The following is a 20,078-nucleotide window of genomic DNA, read 5'->3' as shown; positions in this document are numbered from 1 at the left end:
GGCAAATAATTTGGCTCTTCCTTCTAACAGGCAGATTACATCCAGTCCCTCCTAGTACATTTCAATAACAGCACAAAGCTTTATATTGTAGTAGATTCTTGTTTCCTCTAGTCTAACTTCTAAGCATCCATGCCCAGTATTTCTGCAGTAGATGCATTGAATGGCACTTAAATTAGTTATGACTAACTTAAGTCCCATTGGTTTCAATGAGTCTACTCTAAGTATGACTAAGTCTGGATCCAGCCCAGTGTGTATAATTTGGGAATGGTTGTTGGTTCCTGGTAGAGCACGTTCACCCCATGCAGAAAGTCCCAGGTTCAATCCCCAGCATCTCCAGTTAAAAAGATAAGGTAGGAAGGCGTGGGAAAGACCTCTGCCTGAGACTCTGGAAAGCCACTGCTAGTCAGAGTAGAAAGTACTGGGCTAGATAGACAAATAGTCTGACCTTATATAAGGCAATTTCATTCCTCCTTTGCTGAAGCACAACAGACAACAGAATAAGAGGGGAAGGGAAACAAAACTCCACTTTAGCCATCCTGTTCATAGCTTCAGTCTGGTTTCTAACACTGAATAAACACTACATTTTCATGACTCTTAGGCTGTATCCTATGCACACTTGCCTGGGGGTAAGTCCTATTGACCACAGTAGAACATGCTTCTGAATAAATATGAATGGGATCAGGCTGTTAGGCTGTTTAACCTTTGCAGAGATAGAACAAGATACAAGCAGAGATTCATGCCTCCTTACATGCATGTCTCTAAGATGCCATCGCCCTTTCGTGAGTGCACAGGTGCCTGTACTTCTGAATTTTATAGAAGGGTGAGACTTTTTCTGGAATAATTCCAAATGCATTTTTCATGTAGGCTGCCCTTGTCCCCATAAGTGCAACCACAGTGACTCGAATAGTTAAACTAAACACAAATCTCCCAGTAACAGTGCTTGAGGGGGCCTTACTAGTTCTGGATTGGACTGTGGGAAGTGCAGTTCATGCTACTCTTTTCTGATGCTTCCTTTTGAAACTTCCACAGGTGACCACAGACATGTATCAGGTTTTAACAGTGAACAACTATCAACTAGAATGCCGAGGGGTCGTTAAGGTCAAAGGTAAAGGAGAAATGACCACCTACTTTCTAAACGAAGGCCCACCAGCCAGTTAGCAGCAGTGGGCAAGAATGACTCGAGAACGGCTCAGTTTGATTCAAACACAAGAGTAAATGGGAGGAAAATCCACTGTTTAGCGGTGAATCGAATACCAAGGCACAGCTGAGTATTTCATGTGATGCCTTTCTAGCGGGATTGCGTGCAAGAAAAAAATACTGTTTAGGCTACATAGCACACAATTCAGAAGCTACCTAGGACTGCTGTGGATTCTTTTCTAGGTTGAGTGTAAATGAATTGACCAAAGATTTATGCTTAATGGAATTCCAAGATGAAGACATGGATCTGAGATCTTCAATGAGGCTGCTACGCAAGACTTAAGATATTTAAGTATTTATTTGAAGTAACACAATGTTTTTACTTGGTTTGAAAGAAAGTATGATTCATTGCAACACAAGGGAAAAAAATGAACAGCATTACTTTGGAAAGGCTGTGCACTCCCATACTATTTCTGGTCTGTGCTGTCAGCTCCTTAAAGTGTGCCACTGTTCTTTTATTAGCTGTTTGAGTGGGCTTTTAAAATTAAAAATACCACCCACTATTGCTCTTTACAAAGGGCCTTTTTTATGATGCCATCTGTAATGTTTTTAAATGGAAAAAATGCCTTGTTATGTACTTCCGCCATCCGTACCCTTACACAGCTAGGAAGTTTCTTCTTTTTTACCAGGACGGATGTATTGAAAGGAAGAGAGAAATTGGTTACAGTGAGGAAGAACGACTTTTCTGACATATTTATTAAATGGAAAGGCCTTCTCACTCCTGTGCAGTGCATATCAGTTTACACATCAAAGACCAGCTGTCAACATGAAACACTTGGACAGAGAGTTTCCTCTGAAATGTATGGAATTGTTGGTTTGGGGGAAGGGGGATTTTGTATTTTGTAATATGGAAGATACTGAGATCTAACAAATATACCAAAATTCTATATTTTGAAAATTATGTGCATTAAACAGTCGCCCAATTGAACAACAGTGATCCATATGTGGATCTGCTGTAATGGGGTGCACCAAACTGCTGTGACAAGGTGTGGGAAGGGGGCCCTCGCTTCCAGCACCCTAACTGAGCACCTGGCAACTAGTCCAGCATCTATCAGCTGTTAGGCAGGGCAGGGGCATCTAGACTCCATCCTGTATCTCCTAACAGTTGATCAGCACCTAAGACAGAAGCCCCTAACCCTACCTGCTAAAGAGGCACCCAGGCGGAGTCCAATCACTCCTTTTCCCCTTCTGGTTCCCTGAGAGTTGATCAGGGCTAGATGTCTGTGCTCTCCGCTGATGTCTCCAAGTCCAGCAATAGGTGTGAAGCCTTCTGCTGTGCTCGCAATTTTTAGGATTGGGGCCAGGGGCTGTGTGCACAAGGACACACTGGGAGGTGTACATAAGCTATAGAATTGTGTGATGTTCTTTTCATTATTTTCTGAGTTGCAGACTTGGCAGTTTTCAGACAAACACTGAATGGTTCAGGAAACAAGCAAAAACAACAACAGAAGGGTGTCCAGGTTGTAAAGTGTGTGAAACCTATGATTAAATGGGCAAGGAAAATCAAGAGCTAGCACAGCTACATTCATTCCTGTTGTTGGAAGGAGTTGAGCGCCAGAGATAAATATGTGTCCACAATTCTGAAATTGTTTGTCAAGGGCACTATGACAAAAGCCATTTCCAGTGTGCATCTGAACTGTAGCAGAAGAGGAATTAAAAAAAAACCGAATCTAGAATTTTTTTAAAAGACAGTGAATGTTTACAGTTTGTGTAACAACTGTCTGTATAAGTAAAGTTCTACAGAATATTACCTAGAATTTTTGCTCTCTTGGATTGACGGAGTTATATTCCATTATTGATTCACATATTATGGATTTCAGTTTGAAGATTTACTGTGCTATCCTATGTATGTCTACTCAGAAGTAAGCCCCGCTGTGTTCAATGGGGCTTACTCCCAGGAAAGTGTTATAGGATTGCACCCTAAGGCAATTTTTCATAACCAAACAATTAATTGTATTGATTGGTTCTCTGTAGATTTTGAGACGGTCTATCGTGCTGAACAATGTTTAAAAAGATGGGACTTGATTTTCCAAAAGAGGGAATTATTAATATATCTTTGAGTGAAATAAATACATTTTGAACTTTTAAAGGAAAAGTCCCCTTCATATTTTATTAAAAAAATATAAAAGCATAAAAACCTATATTTTTGTATTTCAGTCGGGGAAAACTTTTGATATTGAATTTGGCTATCTTAAAAAGGACTCCAACATTTTGACATTTTTTCCACTCTTCTCAGGGCAGAATTTCCATAATTTTCCTAACCTGATGATTCCCCAATGTTGGCAATTGTGACATGAGGTTTTATGTTTCTCTTTGAGCAAGAAACAAAATATAAATCTATGGTCTCAGTGAATTTGCTATATTGTTCAACACAATGGTGGCATTAAACGGTTTTAAAACTAGAGCTTCAGTAGCATCCCTCTTTCCTTTCATCCTTCACCTTTCTACTAGGGCACATCCTGGAATAGTACCATAGCCTGACATCTAGAAAACTGCCAAGTCTGCCCTTGTACTATATTTTTGAACCTTTAAAAAATCCCATCTGATTTTCAAAGGTCTTTATTTACACAGTACTGCAGCTTGTTCTTCATCACCTTATCACCTTCCACCATTTGTTTGTGCCACCATATACCACTTCCAAATTTTAATTAATAGCACAAGATAGGATCATTTTGTTTTAGGTTTGCCTCCTGCTTTGAAGTGTGCATTCTTAACATTTTGAGCAGACCACCTTGCGCGATTGTGTTGTCAATGAAATTTTCAGTCGCCTGTATCTCTGACTGTGATTGTTGACTGTGTCATGATCATTTCAAGGGGTAAGCACTCTTTATTCTGGCTCTCACAAAAATGGATACAGTTATGATTTCCCATGGAAATTGCAATTTGTTTAAGTAATTTAACAACTATATTAAACACTGTTTCACTTGTGAATCTGCCCGTTTTTTCCTATTAAAGTCTGGATCATGAAAGGCCCAGAAATAATTTTGTAGAATAAAAGTAAAATACAATTTAATATTTGTCTGGGGTGACAACAGGATTTTGTACACCATGTTTACCTCCCAAATATGTTTCAGCATAATCAGTTCAGTTAGGATGGCTCTTCAGGCTTGTGTAATTTATCCCAACAAATGTTCCTGTTCATTGATGAATTTATGGATGATATTTGAGCATGCTGTATCACAGGAAGCAGGAAGAAGAGACTGGTGACTTCACCCTGGGATGCACCTATTCATTTCTCCATGATTGCATGGAAGACTACTGCCAGAGAAACCAGAACAAAATATTTTGATCAACAAACTGGTTATTAGTCTCAGCCCCTGGATCTAAAAGGAGAAGCAAACAGGTACAAGACATTTTGAAATGAAAGAGTCAATTGGGGTATTTAATTTTTATGTCCAAATTCAATGAAGCTATACTTTATAGAGAACTATAGATGAGGTGGGAGGCTGAAAGCAGGAGGGTGGTTCAGACCTACTCAACTAATTGTATATAAGGACTAGTAACCCTAAATGTATGCAAGAACACTGCAATCTGCATTAAGTGGCAAATCCAACTAATTCAATGCCACCCAGATGAACAATGCAATGCAGATTGGGATTTCCATGCAGATGCTCCTCTGAACCTGCATCATCTGTGCATGCATAGAAGCCAACTCCCCCACAGAGATTTCTCTTGCTGCAGTGGTATGTCTCTTTTCCATATGACATTGTGAAACTCAGCTGCATACAGTTTGGAACAAAGATATTATGAAATCAGCCAGTTTTATTTTCTAATCGCCATACACACTCTAAAAACATACATGTGCCTGATATGTCTGAAGATATTCTTTAGATATTGAGAGAGGCAGTTGCTGGCTAATCAGTAAGAAATGGGGAAACTCATCTGGAGCCTCACGTACTATTTAACTCCAGCATATTGAAGTCATCACTGTCATCCACAGCTGATACCTTTCCATGTTAGTCTCCGTTAAGGTAAGTAGGGAAAGCAGCAGAACAGAGGGGTCTTGTTATTAATTTTGCTAATACAATGGTGGTCTCCAGCAAATGCAAAGTAAAGCAGCACCTACTGAGAAATAGGGACATACTAAGCAGGCCAAGTGTCAATACATTGGTTTAAAAATACATCATTTCAAATCAGGGCTATGTGGAAATGGCATAGCCCATATTCCTTCTTCGTGGTCTCTGTGCATCATACGTATGGGCTCTGCACCTGTGCAGAGCCTCATTTGGGAACACTTCTATACCTAAGGAACGTGTTTGGTGGGAACCCTCCCCCACCAATCCCACTGACCATGTCCGAGTGGGTTCCCACCTACCTCCTCAGTTCCTTTTCAACCACCGTCACAGCTGCCTCTTCGGGAACTTTGTGCACATTTTTTTTTCACATTATTGTGCCAAGGTTCTTGTTTCTTCTTGTTATCAAAAATAAATAGAGTAATTAGTTTTTCTTAGGTCTTTGTATATATAGTTTTCTCAGCGTATGGCATTAAAAAAACCCTTCAGAAAGTGCGTCTGCTGTGGTAGCGAGTTACCTCCCTCTGACAGACATTCTTTATGCCTTCTTTGCCTCAGAGAGGCCCACGCTGTGGAAACGTGTTATCATTGCCAATCATTTTCCAAACAAGCCTCTAAAAATCACTCAGACAGATTGAAAGTGATTTTGTTGGAAAGGGCACTGGAGGTGGTGGACACCCAGAACACTCAGGTTCCATTGGGTGCCCCACGGTCCACAGGTATGCCTCAACCCACTTTGGTTTCACCCCCTCAATCAACATCAGAGGTGGGGCACACGGACCCTCCTACACCGGGTCACTTGCTGACGCCATCTGTGGCTAAAAAGATCTCTAAAAAGGTGAAGCGCTCTAAGCCAGAGATAGTACCAAAGAAAAAGCAAAGGAATAAGGCTAAAAGAACTCCTCCAACCATACTTTCAAAGGCAGGCTACAGATCGTACCCCACGATACCAGCCACAGCACCAACAGAGGAAGCAGTGTTCTTCCAAGTTTTGTCAATCCCGCATGAAGTCTGACACTTCTTCCAAATGGCATCTTTGATTTGGAACTCCTCCGTGTCATTCCGCCTCCCTCTACTACAATATTTGGCAACCGCCTATCTTTATTTCTACCAGCTTGGCAGACAATAACATTACATTCTTAGGTGCTGGTTATTGTTCACCGCAGATACAAAATCAAATTTGATGCCCTCCCTCTAGTAGGAACCCTAAGAGTTACTGGTCTGTCGGAACCGTTACACCTCGAGATGGAACTGTTGCTTCGGAAGGGTGCAATTCAGTGCATCGCCCTTGAGCAAATAAACAATAGTTTTTTCTCCCAATATTTTATGGTTCCCAAAAGGGACGGAGGACTTCATCCAATCTTGGATCTGTGGCTCCTGAACAAGTTTATCACACCTAAGAGATTCAGAATGTCTACACTGGTGATGATCCTTCCTCTCCTGAGAAAAGGCATCTGGTTTGCTGCAGTGGACCTCTAAGACGCTCATTTCCACATCGACATCGAAAAAGCATGTCAGAGATTCCTTTGTTTTGTGATTGGTTCCAACATGTTCCAATTTTGGGTGCTCCCCTTCGGGCTAGCGACCACCCAAGGGTGTTCATGAAATGCATGGAGGTAGTCTGTGCATATCTCCGTCTCAATGGGATTGAAGTCTACCTGTATCTAGATTACTGGCTTTTAGTAGGCCCATCCAAGGAGTCTCTAGATCATACCATGGTAGTTGTCCTGAATCTTTTAGATGCACTGGGTCTATGTCTCAACAAGGAGAACTCAACTTTATCTCCCATTCAGACTATACAATTCATCAGAGCGGTCTTAGATGCAAAGACAGGGCATTCACACCTCCCTCAGAAACGCTTGGATCAGTTAATTACTCTGGTGCCCACTCTTTTTCGAGGCTGACATGTATCAGCGCATGTCATACAGTGCCTTTTGGGACATATGGCAGCCGCTGTGTCGGTACTGGAGTGGGCACATCTAAGAATGAGACCTTTACAGAACTGGTTTATTCGTACCTTCCACCACGAGACCAATGCTCATTGAACCCAACTGCTGATTCCACATCATGTTGCTTCTTCTCTTCACTGGTGGATGAATCCGGTCAATCTCAATCAAGGCATCCTGTTTGTTCAATCTCCTCCATCTCAAGTTCTCACCACAGACGCCTCTCTCATCGGTTGGGGTGCCCACTGTGGACCACTGAAGATTCAAGGTCAATGGTTGAGAACAGAAAGGACAGCTCACATCAATTTTCTGGCATTATTAGCAGTATGGAAGGCCTTAAAAGCCTTTGTGAATTACCTATGAGCACACATGTACAGATTTTAACAGACAACACTTATGTTCTTTGGCGCCTGAACGAGCAGGGCAGTACCCATTCATTCAGACTGGTGGGTCTCATTATCAAGATCTACGATTGGATTGTACCGAGTGGCATCTGCTTGACAGCGATTCATATCACCAGACTAGACAACACACTGGCAGGTTCCCTCAGTCGTACCTACCAAGCATCCCATGAATGGGAAATGTCTCCAATCATCCTACATTGTCTATTTCGGAGATGGGGACAGCCGTCTGTAGACTTGTTTGCAAACCAGTCAAAAGCAATTTGTGAACGGTTTTGTTGAAGAGCAGTAGGTTGTCGTTGGGAGACATCTATCTCCTTTGATGGAGTGGGACACTGTTCTATCTCTTTCCTTCATTTCCTCTGCTACTGAGAGTGATCATGAAGATCAGGGAGGAGGAGACGACCAATTGTATGTTGATTGCGCTGTAGTGGCCAAGACAACTGTGGTTCACGATTCTGTCCAACATGGCCAAAGATTTTCTTCATCTTCCGCTCCTGCAGAAACTAATCTCATGGGATCGAGGATGGATCTGGGACCTGGACCTGGACACTCTGAAGCTGACTGCATGGAGAATTAGATAGAAGAGGCTCGAAGTTCCATGTCGTTACAGGTGCAACAGGTATTGGATGCTGCAAGGAAACCAGCTACCGGAAGGTTGTACCAGAGTAAATGGGTGGTGTTTTGAGAGTTTTGCCATTTCTAAAGGGTTTTGTCTTAAGATCAATTTCAGATGTTCTCTCTTTTCTTCAACATTTGTTGGAGAAGGGTCTTACGTTCTCTTCTATTAGAGTTTACACTGCTGCTATGTCAGTTATGAGAGGACAGATACAGGGATATACAGTCTTCACTCACCCTCTCACTAAGCGATTTCTATGTGGGGTACAGAATTTGGTTCCTCCAGTGAAGGATCTGGCTCCACAGTGGAATCTTTCATTGGTACTGCAACATTTGATGACAAAACCCTTTGAACCTATGGCTATGATTGATATGTGTCTGCTCTCCTGGAAAATGGTGTTTCATAAAGAGAAGGCTGCCTTTCACCCCGACCTCACATTTCTTCCTAAAGTGGTTTCGGAATTTCACATCAATGAGTCTATTGTGCTCCCTGCTGTTTTCCCATCACTGTCTTCAGACTTGGAGAGAAGTTTGTTCAGTCGTGTCCGACTCTTCGTGATGTTTGCACAACCTCAAAGTCCAAAATGCCTTGGCGTTCTACAAAGTGAGGACTGAATCGTTTCGGAAATCGAAAAGAATATTTGTATGCTATGCTGGTCTGAACAAGGGATTACTTGTATCAGTTCAGAGGTTGGCTGCCTGGATAGTTCAGACCATCAAATTGACTTACCAGCTCATTGGCCAAGAGCCTCCTAATTGAATCTGGGCTCATTCAACCAGAGCTATTGCAACATCAACAGCTTTTGGGAGAGAGGTGGCTTTAAAGGACCTGTGCAAGGCTGCAACATGGTCTACCCCCTCGACATTTGTGAAGCATTGTTAAGTTAGACGTGAGTGCAAGATTGGATTTCACATTTAGGAGAGCAGTTCTTTCGTCTGTGTTACAGTAGGACACCTACCCTCCTCCGGTAAATTGGCTTGTCAATCACCCGTATGTGTGATGCACAGAGACCATGAAGAAAGGCAGGTTGCTTACCTGTAACTGTAGTTCTTCGAGTAGTCATCTGTCCAGTCACACAACCCACCCACTGTCCTCACTTCGGTGACAATATACTTTTTGATGTTGTTAAGAGGGACCCTTGTATACAAGACTCATTTTCTGCCATCTCAAGGAACTGAGGAGATAGGTGGGAACCCACTCAGACATGCACAGTGGGATGGTGGGGGAGGGTTCCCACCAAAAACGTTCCTCAGAGATAGAAGTTTTCCCGAATGAGGCTCCGCGCAGGCACAGAGCCCATTTGTGTGAATGCACACATGACCACTCGAAGAACTACAGTTACAGGTAAGCAACCTGCCTTTATGGGCGGAGTGAATGCCATAACGTAAAATCTTGTCTGGCAGCTATATGTGGAATAGTCAAAATTACAGACCACTTGCACTTGAAAATTACAGTAGTTACACAAGACAGCATTAGATGGATTGCTAACTGTAGGTCTTTTCACTTCGCACAATATTATGCATTCATGCCTGAGGCTTCATCTCAGTTATAGCAGATAGGAATCAACTCTCAACATCTTAATACACTTTTTTCCAAGTTAGGCTACAATTGAGTACCATCACTTACACTTTAATTCTGTTGACTTAATGGGCCTTATGCATACATAACACTGCCTTCTCACATTATTTGTTTATCTTTAAACAAATGTGTCCAACTTTTCATCCAAGGCTTATCTGTGTCAGGATGGAAACTGAGCCGATAGAACCCCAGAGCAGTTCTCATTCTGAGGAGGATCAGCAATCCGTGGGAGAGGAGCGCACTCATCTCTCAAAGGCACAGCAGCTGGCAGAGATTCCTCCTGCCAGCATTCCTGAGATAGTGACCCTGGCAGCGAGAGAGTGTGGGAGGGGGGCTTGCTGGACGCTCGACGTCAAGAGCGACGACAGCTGGAGGGCGCAGAAAGGAGGCGTACCGCTCGTTTGGCGCGCAAGCAACGGTCGCGTCCCGAGGACCCAAGGAAAAGAGGGAGGAACTCTCCCTAGCCCATAAGTTCAGGGTCTTCCCGTGATTCTCCTTCAAACGGGGACTAACTGCCTAACCTGGAGCATAGGCTACTCTGCTGTTCCTTGCTTAGTCACTGGTGATTAGCATCTGGAAGAGTCATTAAGTTGTAAAAAGATTAAAGTCTTGAAAAGAATCCTTTTGTCTGTGTCTTGAGTTAGCTATCGGAGTAGACTGAACGAGGCCGCCAGGGCGCTTCTGACAATCTGCCTGAAATACTGTAGCGACTAGTCACAGCTGTAAGCATTTTTATATCAGGCATTTCCAATCACATCTACGAAGTCCAAGAGAAAATGTAATTACTTGTTGGCTGGATCAGGGTCCTGGCAAAGGTATGACAAAGTCAGAGCTGTGTCATTTGGACAGCACCCTCCCATCCACCCCCCAATATCACATGGCAAGCTACTGTTGAAATGGAAACTATTTCAGAAATAGTTTAATGGTGCATGGAGAAAAGGGATCCACTTTTTCTGTTCAAAGGAGTGGGGGGGGGAATCCACTAGTAATGTCACATGAACATAGGAAACTGCCTTATACCGAGTCAGACCATTGGTCCATCTTGGCCAGTATTGTTGACACTGACTGGCAGCGGCTCGCCAGGGTTTCAGGCAGGATTCTTTCCAGCCCCACTACCTGGACTGAACTTGGGACTGAACTTGGGACTTTCTGCATACAAAGCATGTGCTCTACATACAAAGCATGTGCTCTACCACTGATCTATGGCCTTTCTCTAGCCCTTGTTTGTGATTAAAGTAGCAGTTTGGAAAGTGTCTTGAATACTTTTATACCACTCTTACAAAAGTAACTGGATATGAACAGATGTATGCTACAGGTTAGTGGAAGGAATATTTCATAATGTCCCATTCTAGAAGTGTGAAAACACCAGAAACACTAGGCCATGATAAAGCAAAAGGGGACCACAGTTAAGGACTTCCTTGTGCAAGAAACAGTAACTTATCCACAAAAACCATGTTGGTTGCAATGACTATCATTTCAGAAATCTTGTTGCCCACCGCATGTGCTGTATTCTTCATAAAAATACATGCATTACTCATCATAACTGCTTATGCATTTGTTTGTATAGCGCTTTTACAGTACAAACTGCTTTACAATTTCATTCAAATAATAAAAATTATTATTATCGCCATTTTGCAACCAGGAAACAAGTCCAAAGCCATCAATTTGTTGCAGAACTCAGAGTCAGAGAGACCACGAAGTGAAGGAAAAAGAGTTTTTCTTTATTAATGCGCGGGCTTAAGGCTGAAATCACTTCCAAAGAGCCAAAGTGATTTCAGCCTTAAGCCCGCGCGTTAATAAAGAAAAACTCTTTTTCCTTCACTCCGTGGTCTCTCTGACTCTGAGTTCTGCAACAAATTGGGCTTACATGTGAGACTTGAACTCAAGTCCCCTACCTCCCATGGCAACTACACTGGCTCTCACCTATGTTTGGGGTGTGTGTGTTCTTTTATGTATATGTTGAATCATAATATAGAGCGAGAAAACATGAAATACAAGAACTAGAATGGGGCCATTGCCGGACCCATTTTTAAGACCCTTAGTATGCCTGTCATATGATTCATGAACAGATTTTTGATATCACTGTCATCATTTGGGACTATAACAAATACTTTTGGGCTACTTCGCACATTTCCTGAACAGCGTAATCTTCATGTGAGAAGTGAGCTGAGTGTACACCAACTGGATATAATCATTACGTGTTTAGCATAGTCCTGGAAAATAAAAACATCACAATCCACTGGCAACATCACTGTAGAAAAAGATGTATAAATACCAGGCTGTTTCACATGCTACTAAAACCAAGAAGCCAGAGTATTTTTCTCCAGTGAAATACTGTACAGTCACCAGAACTGTGTGGTAGATACCTTACAATTCAAGTCAAAGGAGATAATAAAGCAAACTGAATTTGGTCAGCTCCCTAAACCTACTTCTCCTGCTTCTAATGCTTTATTACTCTACTTTCTTCATAGCAGAATCTCCACAGAAAGTTTTCAAACCATGTTTTAATGCACATCTTTGGAGAGTATCCCTTTTGGAAGCCAAACATTATGCCTTATCATCAGGAATGGATTGTACAGTTTAGCTCGTGCAAAGATTAACATATAATAGCCTCTTCTTGAACATTATTTTTTCTCTGCCCTTCCCCTGCAGCCACTGCCACCTTACTCTCTTTCACAATTTAGTTGAACCAGGCCAACGCATAACTTGGCAGAGAAGTTGCCTTATTTCATGACTGCCTTATAATTTAGGATGTCTGCAGCTGGCAACAACAATGGCTCTCTGACCTGAACAACTAGGATCGTCACACAGCCAAAACACTTTTTGTTAAGAAACTTCTCCAACTACCTTTGCTGAAAAAGCATTTGTTCCCAAGAATTGAGCAACATTTAGCAAACCAAGCAGTCTCAATGTGTGTATAAAATATACAGTTGGAGCTGGACTAAGTCCCACTTCAGTCCCACTGAAATTAATGGGATTTAAGTTAGTCATGACTAACTTGTCCCATTGATTTCAACAGGAATAAACCATGGCTAACATAATCTAGATTCAACCCATACTATTCATCGTTTTAAAGCTCATTCCACCTTTTGGATGAACAAGCTTGAGTTCAGAATGTGGATTTGAAAAAGGTCAGTTGTTTGAAGAAAAAAATGAATAAATGTAGCCTATTAGTGTTTCATAAGAGACATGCTTGTTATGCGACATATTTCGCTAGCTGCATCATAATTGCAGTGGGCTCAAAAGCCATTAGTTCCCTGTGTTCCCAAATGGGGTTTGTAACAATTAAATGGAAATTACTAGAAACTAAGCTCTTTCCTAAATCTGGCTCATCGGATGCCTGCAGTAGGCCAGGCTTCTACTATTACATTATATCATACAAATAAGAGCAAACACCTCACATTTCTCTCTTTCCCTACCCCCTCATCAGTCAATGTCTTCTGGTCCTTCAAGCATTAGATCAAAGGAAGAATGCAAAACAAAATGTGATGTTGTTATTTAACGGGGGGGGCGGGGTAAGTTTCTACATCTCTTTCAAAGCAAATTACACTGAGAAAGGGGGGAGAAGTAAAGCAGTTCATAATTAACTCAGCACTAGATAGTAGGCCTTTGGGGCCCAAGATCTAATCCTCATGAAGAGATGGTTTCCGGGTTAGATTTTAATTAAGGAAAATGCAGACACACACCATTAAATTTATGTGCAATCCTATAATCTGGCATTTAGGAATTCATTCATACTGAACAGTTGGTTGATATGCAATGCCATCCTTTTATTTCAGCCTTTTCTACTGCCTCACAAAGGCAAAACTGGTTTGGGACTGGAGAAATCATTTGATATGCAGCCCTCCAATACAGATCCTTGCTATTTTCATAGTTCTGAGTGTGGAGTTTTTCATGCTGCACTCCAAACTTCTCAATTGTCCTTGGGGCACATTCTCAAGCATGGAGGCTCCATTTCTACCCCAATTAGTTCCCAATCCTTGTTAAGCTCTCCTTCAAGAAAGAATTCTACTATGAAGTCATTAATGCTTTAGAGTATGGGGAGCTTCTCTCCTGCAGAAAAGCTTTCCATTCCTGAGAGGAATACTGCTTGGGTCACGTTTGCCTTGAGACTATCAGAGGACAACCATCACACATTGTAATCAGGGGACTTCCCTTGTGGCTGCCTCAGCCGGATTTGTAACGTTGAAAAAGCGCCCACAGTCACATGAAAAAAGATCTGCCAGAGGTTGCGTAGTTCATAGAGATACATGTTGCATAGGCAGATTAAGCCAAACGTTAGGAAGGATTTGATGTTCCGCCAGCCCGTGCAATATACAAACAGATAGCACTGCAAAGGAAAAAATGTCATTAGGGTTATGTGTAATTCCTGGGGCCTCCTCAGATTTCTGTAGCAAGAACGTACAAAAAGCAAAGGGGCAGAATCCTGCATTCTATATGTAAATAATAATTCCCACAAGGCCAGAAACTGTTGATATTCTTTTAAAAGATGGTTCCATTTGCTTTCTTAAGACTATGATCAATTTCTGAAATAGACCAAGTTTTGAAGATAAATTTGTCACTCATTTAGGACTGTGAAACCATATAGATTTGCTTTACTGTTCTTTCCTTGTAGCACACTTGAATCTGGATGTTCTAGACTGCAAGTTTAGGGGAGTTTCATGGTGTGGATTGGACCAAATAACTGAAATGTTATTTTTACTGTTACAACTCTACAAAAACATCATGCACAATTAAACTTAAGGTAAAATAGCAACAGGTTCTACAGTAGTATGTGAGTTATTCTGAGAATGTAAAACATCCACTTCAGCACCCCAAGGTGATTACTTTGGGAGACAGCAACAGAAAGTCATCTGTATCACACACTGCAACAGCTATTTAGATTAATTTTACTTCAAGCAGCAAATCTCCCCATCGATAAGACACAAAAACACAAGTGTAACAGCTGAAATGCCTATTCACAATACGCTTCCCTCAGAAAAGTTAACACACTTAGGGCACAATCCTATCGAGATAGGCAGCTGCCTCCAAACTCGGAGGTGACCGCCTATCCAAAGCAAGGCAGGAGAAGCACGGAGGGAATCGTTCCCTCTGCACTCCTCCTGCCCTGCTTTTTCTGCTAGACAGCCGATTGCGGCTGTCTAGCTGCAGGAGCACGGAGCAGTGGTGGGGAGGCTGCTGTACAAAAAAATGGATGTGTCGTACAAACAGCTATGCTCTCCCCACCCCGGAACGCCCCCAGCCATGCCCCTTTCCAGCCGCTCCACGCTCCTCTTGCGAGCGCGGAGGACGGGGCTGTTCTGCGCTGCCTCCGAGGAACTGGGGGGAGGTTGGTTCCTGGATAACAGCATATTCCATGGCCATCTAGCCACTGTCTAGTGGCCATAGGATTGCTCCCGAAATACAGCAAATATGTTAACAAGGCATGGTTTTGAATAACAACCTTTGCTTTAAATACAGCAAACAAAGCTGTATTTTCCACTAGTCAGTCATCTGGAAATAATGGTCATAATCCAAGACTTGAGCATACTGACAACCATTGAAATCAATGAGTCCAAGCCTGCGTAAGTCTGCATTAGATTGTGGCCAAAGACAAATCTATTATTTACCAAGCACAATAACTGCCAGCAGCTTGTGCACTGAGGTTTACAGACACAGCAGCAGCACAGTGTGATACAATGCCCATATTTGAAGAAGACTGTTCTAGGTTCAGAGCAAAATGTATCCATAATTGGTGAAATAATGCACTACTGTTGCAATCCACAAGCCACCTTCTTTGTAGCTTGTAGCACTCAATGGGAATTTCAAGATTGGCCAGGCAACAGCCACTGAGTACAGTTCAACCACTGTTACCACAATTCAGAAGGAAACAGCGAAATAAATATATTTTCAGTCATTTCATCTTGGACTTGCAAGGTTTGACAAAATATAACCTTAGTTGTGCATCAATGCAGACTTCTGAAGATCATCCAAACATGTAAGAGACATAGCCTACCTGGTACAAACAGGCTGCTGTGCCAAGGAAAAAGGCAATAACGTAACTAAAGTCCTCTCCCTCGTTCTGAAAAAATATGTACAAAATATGCATTCTCAGATGAGTACATTCCACATTATGCAAACATACTCTTACATAATTTATGCAGCTAACTGAAATATTGTGTAGAGTGATTTCTAGAGGCTATGAAGTCCCCAAAGTGTCTTGCTCAGGTTTTAACTAAGATCAGTTCCAACAAAACTTAGGAACCTCTCTTCCACAAATCTATCCTGCCTTTCCTGTGTTGAGATTGACATCTCTTAAAATATCAACACTTTGCTCCCGAGAAAGAAATAGCCACACACTGATCTCCTCTCTGGATCAGGAACTGCAAGCATAAATTGGATGACATCCATCTACATAGAACCACTTCCCAAGGGATCTGTACTTGCATACCTATCTCCTATTCACACTCTGACATAAATAGAACTGGACTAGGGCATCTAGAGTTAGTACCTGAAGTGGTGCCAACATCAGTCAAGCTGCCACCACTGATGTCATGCTATGTAAAAGGCAGTAAAGCAAATGCAACAGTATTACATGGACAAAAATTTTCAGGCAAATAGTTACAATATATCTATGTTCGTTTAGCAAAAATCAAGTGACGCCAATATGCTATTTTGCATTTACTGAAATTGGCCCTTGGGGTTTTCCTGCTGGACCAAATTTTGCACTATGTGAGAGGTACCCTTATGTACAAAATAGACATGGCAGACCCATCTCTATAAATGCAGATCTCCAGAAACCCCCAAAGAGCAAAAGAGTCACTTGGCTGAGAGGTACCAAACCCTCCTTCTGTCCATTGTTTACCTCCCTGCAGTCTGTCACCCAGCCTTGATTTTCTCCTAGCTAGAAAAGAATCAAATTGGCTAGAGCAGAATCAAACATTATTGATTCTGAAGAAGTAAGCTTCAGTCGGACTTCGGTGTGTGTGTGTGTGTGTGTTGGGGGGGGGGGGGACCACCTTTCCCAAACTTGCCCCTTAGCTCCTAAAACTGGACACACCTACAATTCCTGTTTTAAGTAACTGCTGCAGATAAGCATTTAAAGAGACTGATCTCCAGCCATCACATCTAGTCTGTCCCTTACACACAGTTGTTTTGTTCACCAACAACTGTGAAAAAAATACAGCACATCCACTAGATGGTGCTGTGCTCCTACAAAGTAATATTTTAAGGTAAAGGGAAAACAAAGAAAAGACACAAGACAGTACTTATCAGCCACCAGATGGCAACAGGAGTTCTTTTTAATGGAGAGCAAAGCACAATGATAATTTTCTCCAAGTTGGAATATCTAACACAGAGGTAGGCAACCGGGTGCCCTCCAAATGTTTTGGATATTAAAACTCCTAAAATCCCTGACTATTGGCCATGCTGTCTGGGGCTTATGGGAGTTATAATCTAAAACATCTGGAGGGCACCAGGTTGCCTCCACCTGACCTAACAACTCTATGAGTAGGAGCCTTGGACCTGGAAGATCTGGGTTCCAGTCCCTCCCTGTGATGAATTTCGGATTCACACACAACATTTCTGGATTCCCAGCACATGGGTATCATGGGTACACACTGCAAAAACCATTTGTATGTAATTGTTTACACACAGGTAGCCCATTATTTCCTAACAGAAGTAGCTCCTCCATATGAGAAAGCAAGAGAGAGTAAAGGTTTTTGAAGACAGCTTTCAAAAGGAAGAGCAATGGGGGAGAGGAGCGGAATTATGTTCTGAGCAGAAAATTCTTCAATAGTAATGGGGAAGGTAAATTCTAACTGTAATCCACTGACAATTATAGAGTACATATTCAATAACTTATACAATATAGGTTTAGTGTTATATTCTCAGTGGAATGTTTATCAAGGGGGATCATGGAGGCAAGGAGGACATCTCTGTTGTTAAAAGCACAGTATGTACAACATTTACATGGGTTGTTGAAATGTTCACATATATATATTTGGTCGGGTAACAGGCAAGCATGGCCTTGGTGTACAAAATGAAGCAGGACAAAGGCTAAGAGAGTTTTGCCAAGAGAACACGCTGATCATAGCAAACACTCTTTTCCAACAGCACAAGAGGCGACTGTACACACGGACATCACCAGATGGTCAATATTGAAATCAGATTGATTATGTCCTTTGCAGCCAAAGATGGAGAAGCTCTATACAGTCAGTAAAAACAAGACCTGGAGCTGACTGTGGCTCAGATCATGAGCTTCTTGTTGCAAAATTTCTGCTTAAATTGAAGAACGTAGGGAAAACCACTAAACCATTCAGGTATGACCTAAATCATATCCCTGATGAATATAAAGTGGAGGTGATGAATAGATTTCAGGGATTAGACCTGATAGACAGAGTGCCTGAGGAACTATGGACGGAGGTCCGTAACATTGTTCAGGAGGCAGCAACTCAATCCATCCCCAAGAAAAAGAAATGCAAGAAAGCAAAGTGGCTGTCTGATGAGGCATTACAAGTAGCTGAGGAAAGAAGGGAAGCGAAAAGCAAGGGAGAAAGGGGAAGATATATCCAACTGAATGCAGAGTTCCAGAGAATAGCAAGGAGAGACAAGAAGGCCTTCTTATATGAACAATGCAAAGAAATCGAGGAAAACAATAGAATGGGAAAGACTAGAGATCTTTTCAAGAAAATCGGAGATCTCAAGGGAACATTTTGTGCAAAGACGGGCATGATAAAGGACAAAGAAGGCAGGGACCTAACAGAAGCAGATGAGATTAAGAAGAGGTGGCAAGAATACACAGAAGAACTATACAGGAAAGATCTGAATGTCCCTGATAGCCATGATAGTGCAGTCACTGAACTTGAGCCAATCATCCTCAAGAGTGAAGTCAAGTGGGCCTTAGGAAGCATTATTAACAACAAAGCTAGCAGAGATGATAGTATTCCATCTGAGCTATTTAAGATCCTAAAAGATGATGCTGTTAAAGTGCTTCACTCAATATGCCAGCAAATTTGGAACACTCAACAGTGGCCACAAGACTGGAAAAGGGTCAGTTTACATTCCAATTCCAAAGAAGGGCAATGCCAAAGAGTGTTCAAACTACCGTACAGCTGCACTCATTTCACATGCCAGCAAGGTGATGCTCAAAATCCTACAAGCTAGGCTTCAGCAACATGTGAACCGAGAACTACAGGAAGTACAAGCTGGGTTTCGGAGAGGCAGAGGAACTAGAGATCAAATTGCCAACATTCGCTGGATCATGGAGAAAGCAAGAGAATTCCAGAAAAAACGTCTACTTCTGCTTCACTGACTACGCTAAAGCCTTTGATTGTGTGGGTCACAACAAACTCTGGCAAATTCTTAAAGTGATGGGAGTACCAGACCACCTTACCTGTCTCCTGAGAAACCTGTACGAGGGTCAAGAAGCAACAGTAAGAACCGGACATGGAACAGCCGATTGGTTCAAAACTGGGAAAGGAGTACGACAAGGCTGCATATTGTCACCCTGCTTATTTAACTTATATGCAGAGTACATCATGAGAAACGCCGGGTTGGAGGAATCACAGGTCGGAATTAAGATTGCTGGGAGAATTATCAACAACCTCAGATATGCAGACGATACCACCCTAATGGCAGAAAGCAAAGAGGATCTAAAGAGTCTCTTGTTGAGGGTGAAAGTGGAGAGCGCAAAAGCTGGTTTGAAACTCAACATTAAAAAAACAAAGATCAAGGCATCTGGCCCCATCACTTCCTGGCATACAGAAGGGGAAGAAATGGAAGCAGTGACAGATTTTATTTTCTTGGGCTCCAAGATCACCGCAGACGGTGACTGTAGCCATGAAATTAAAAGACGCTTCCTCCTTGGGAGGAAAGCTATGGCAAACCTAGACAGCATAGTCAGAAGCAGAGACATCACCTTGCCGACAAAGGTTCATATAATCAAAGCTATGGTTTTCCCAGTAGCAACGTATGGCTGCGAGAGCTGGACTATAGGGAAGGCTGAGCGCCGAAGAATTGATGCCTTCGAGCTGTGGTGCTAGAGAAGACCTTTACGAGTCCCCTGGACTGCAAGGAGGTCAAATCGGTCAATCCTAAAGGAAATCAACCCTGACTGCTCATAGGAAGGACAGCTACTGAAGCTGAAGCTCAAATATTTTGGCCACCTAATGCAAAGAGAAAAGTCACTGGAAAAGATCCTGATGCTGGGAAAGATTGAAGGCAAAAGGAGAAGGGGACGGCAGAGGATGAGATGGCTAGATAGCATCACCGATGCAATGAATATGAATTTGAGCACACTCCAAGAGAGAGCGGAGGACAGGAAGGCCTGGCGTTCTATGGTCCA

General features: G+C 42.3%; 2 protein-coding genes and 1 long non-coding RNA gene across 6 annotated transcripts in view; 1 reads left to right on the top strand and 2 right to left on the bottom strand.

Moving 5' to 3' along the window:
* Positions 1–4,126, top strand: part of ADCY5 (adenylate cyclase 5) — a 333,434-nt gene extending 329,308 nt beyond the window's left edge. Inside the window, exon 21 of the mRNA XM_084807397.1 lies at positions 1,030–4,126. Within this exon, the coding sequence (XP_084663523.1) occupies positions 1,030–1,158 (129 nt within the window). The 3' untranslated portion in view covers positions 1,159–4,126. The remainder of the gene's footprint in view (positions 1–1,029) is intronic.
* On the bottom strand, positions 4,008–7,411 carry LOC146358301 (uncharacterized). The gene is made up of 3 exons (XR_014784063.1): positions 7,228–7,411; positions 5,513–5,608; positions 4,008–4,455 (listed from the first exon to the last, which is right to left on the bottom strand). It is a non-coding gene; the product is annotated as an uncharacterized LOC146358301 (long non-coding RNA).
* Positions 7,412–11,935: 4,524 nt separating this feature from the next.
* SEC22A (SEC22 homolog A, vesicle trafficking protein) overlaps positions 11,936–20,078 on the bottom strand; it is a 34,585-nt gene continuing 26,442 nt past the window's right edge. For 2 of the 4 annotated variants that reach the window (XM_084807420.1, XM_084807413.1), the window contains 2 exons: positions 15,750–15,815; positions 11,936–14,084 (listed from right to left, as the gene is read on the bottom strand). In XM_084807420.1, the coding sequence (XP_084663546.1) occupies positions 13,884–14,084; positions 15,750–15,815 (267 nt within the window). In that variant the 3' untranslated portion in view covers positions 11,936–13,883. The remainder of the gene's footprint in view (positions 14,085–15,749; positions 15,816–20,078) is intronic. The other 2 variants (XM_084807433.1, XM_084807425.1) reach the window with 2 other exon arrangements.

This window comes from Heloderma suspectum, chromosome 1, assembly GCF_057233095.1.
Source record: "Heloderma suspectum isolate Gila_16-S chromosome 1, 16-S_ref, whole genome shotgun sequence".
Classification (NCBI taxonomy): Eukaryota; Metazoa; Chordata; class Lepidosauria; order Squamata; family Helodermatidae; genus Heloderma; species Heloderma suspectum.
This window is presented reverse-complemented; position numbering and strand designations above follow the sequence as displayed.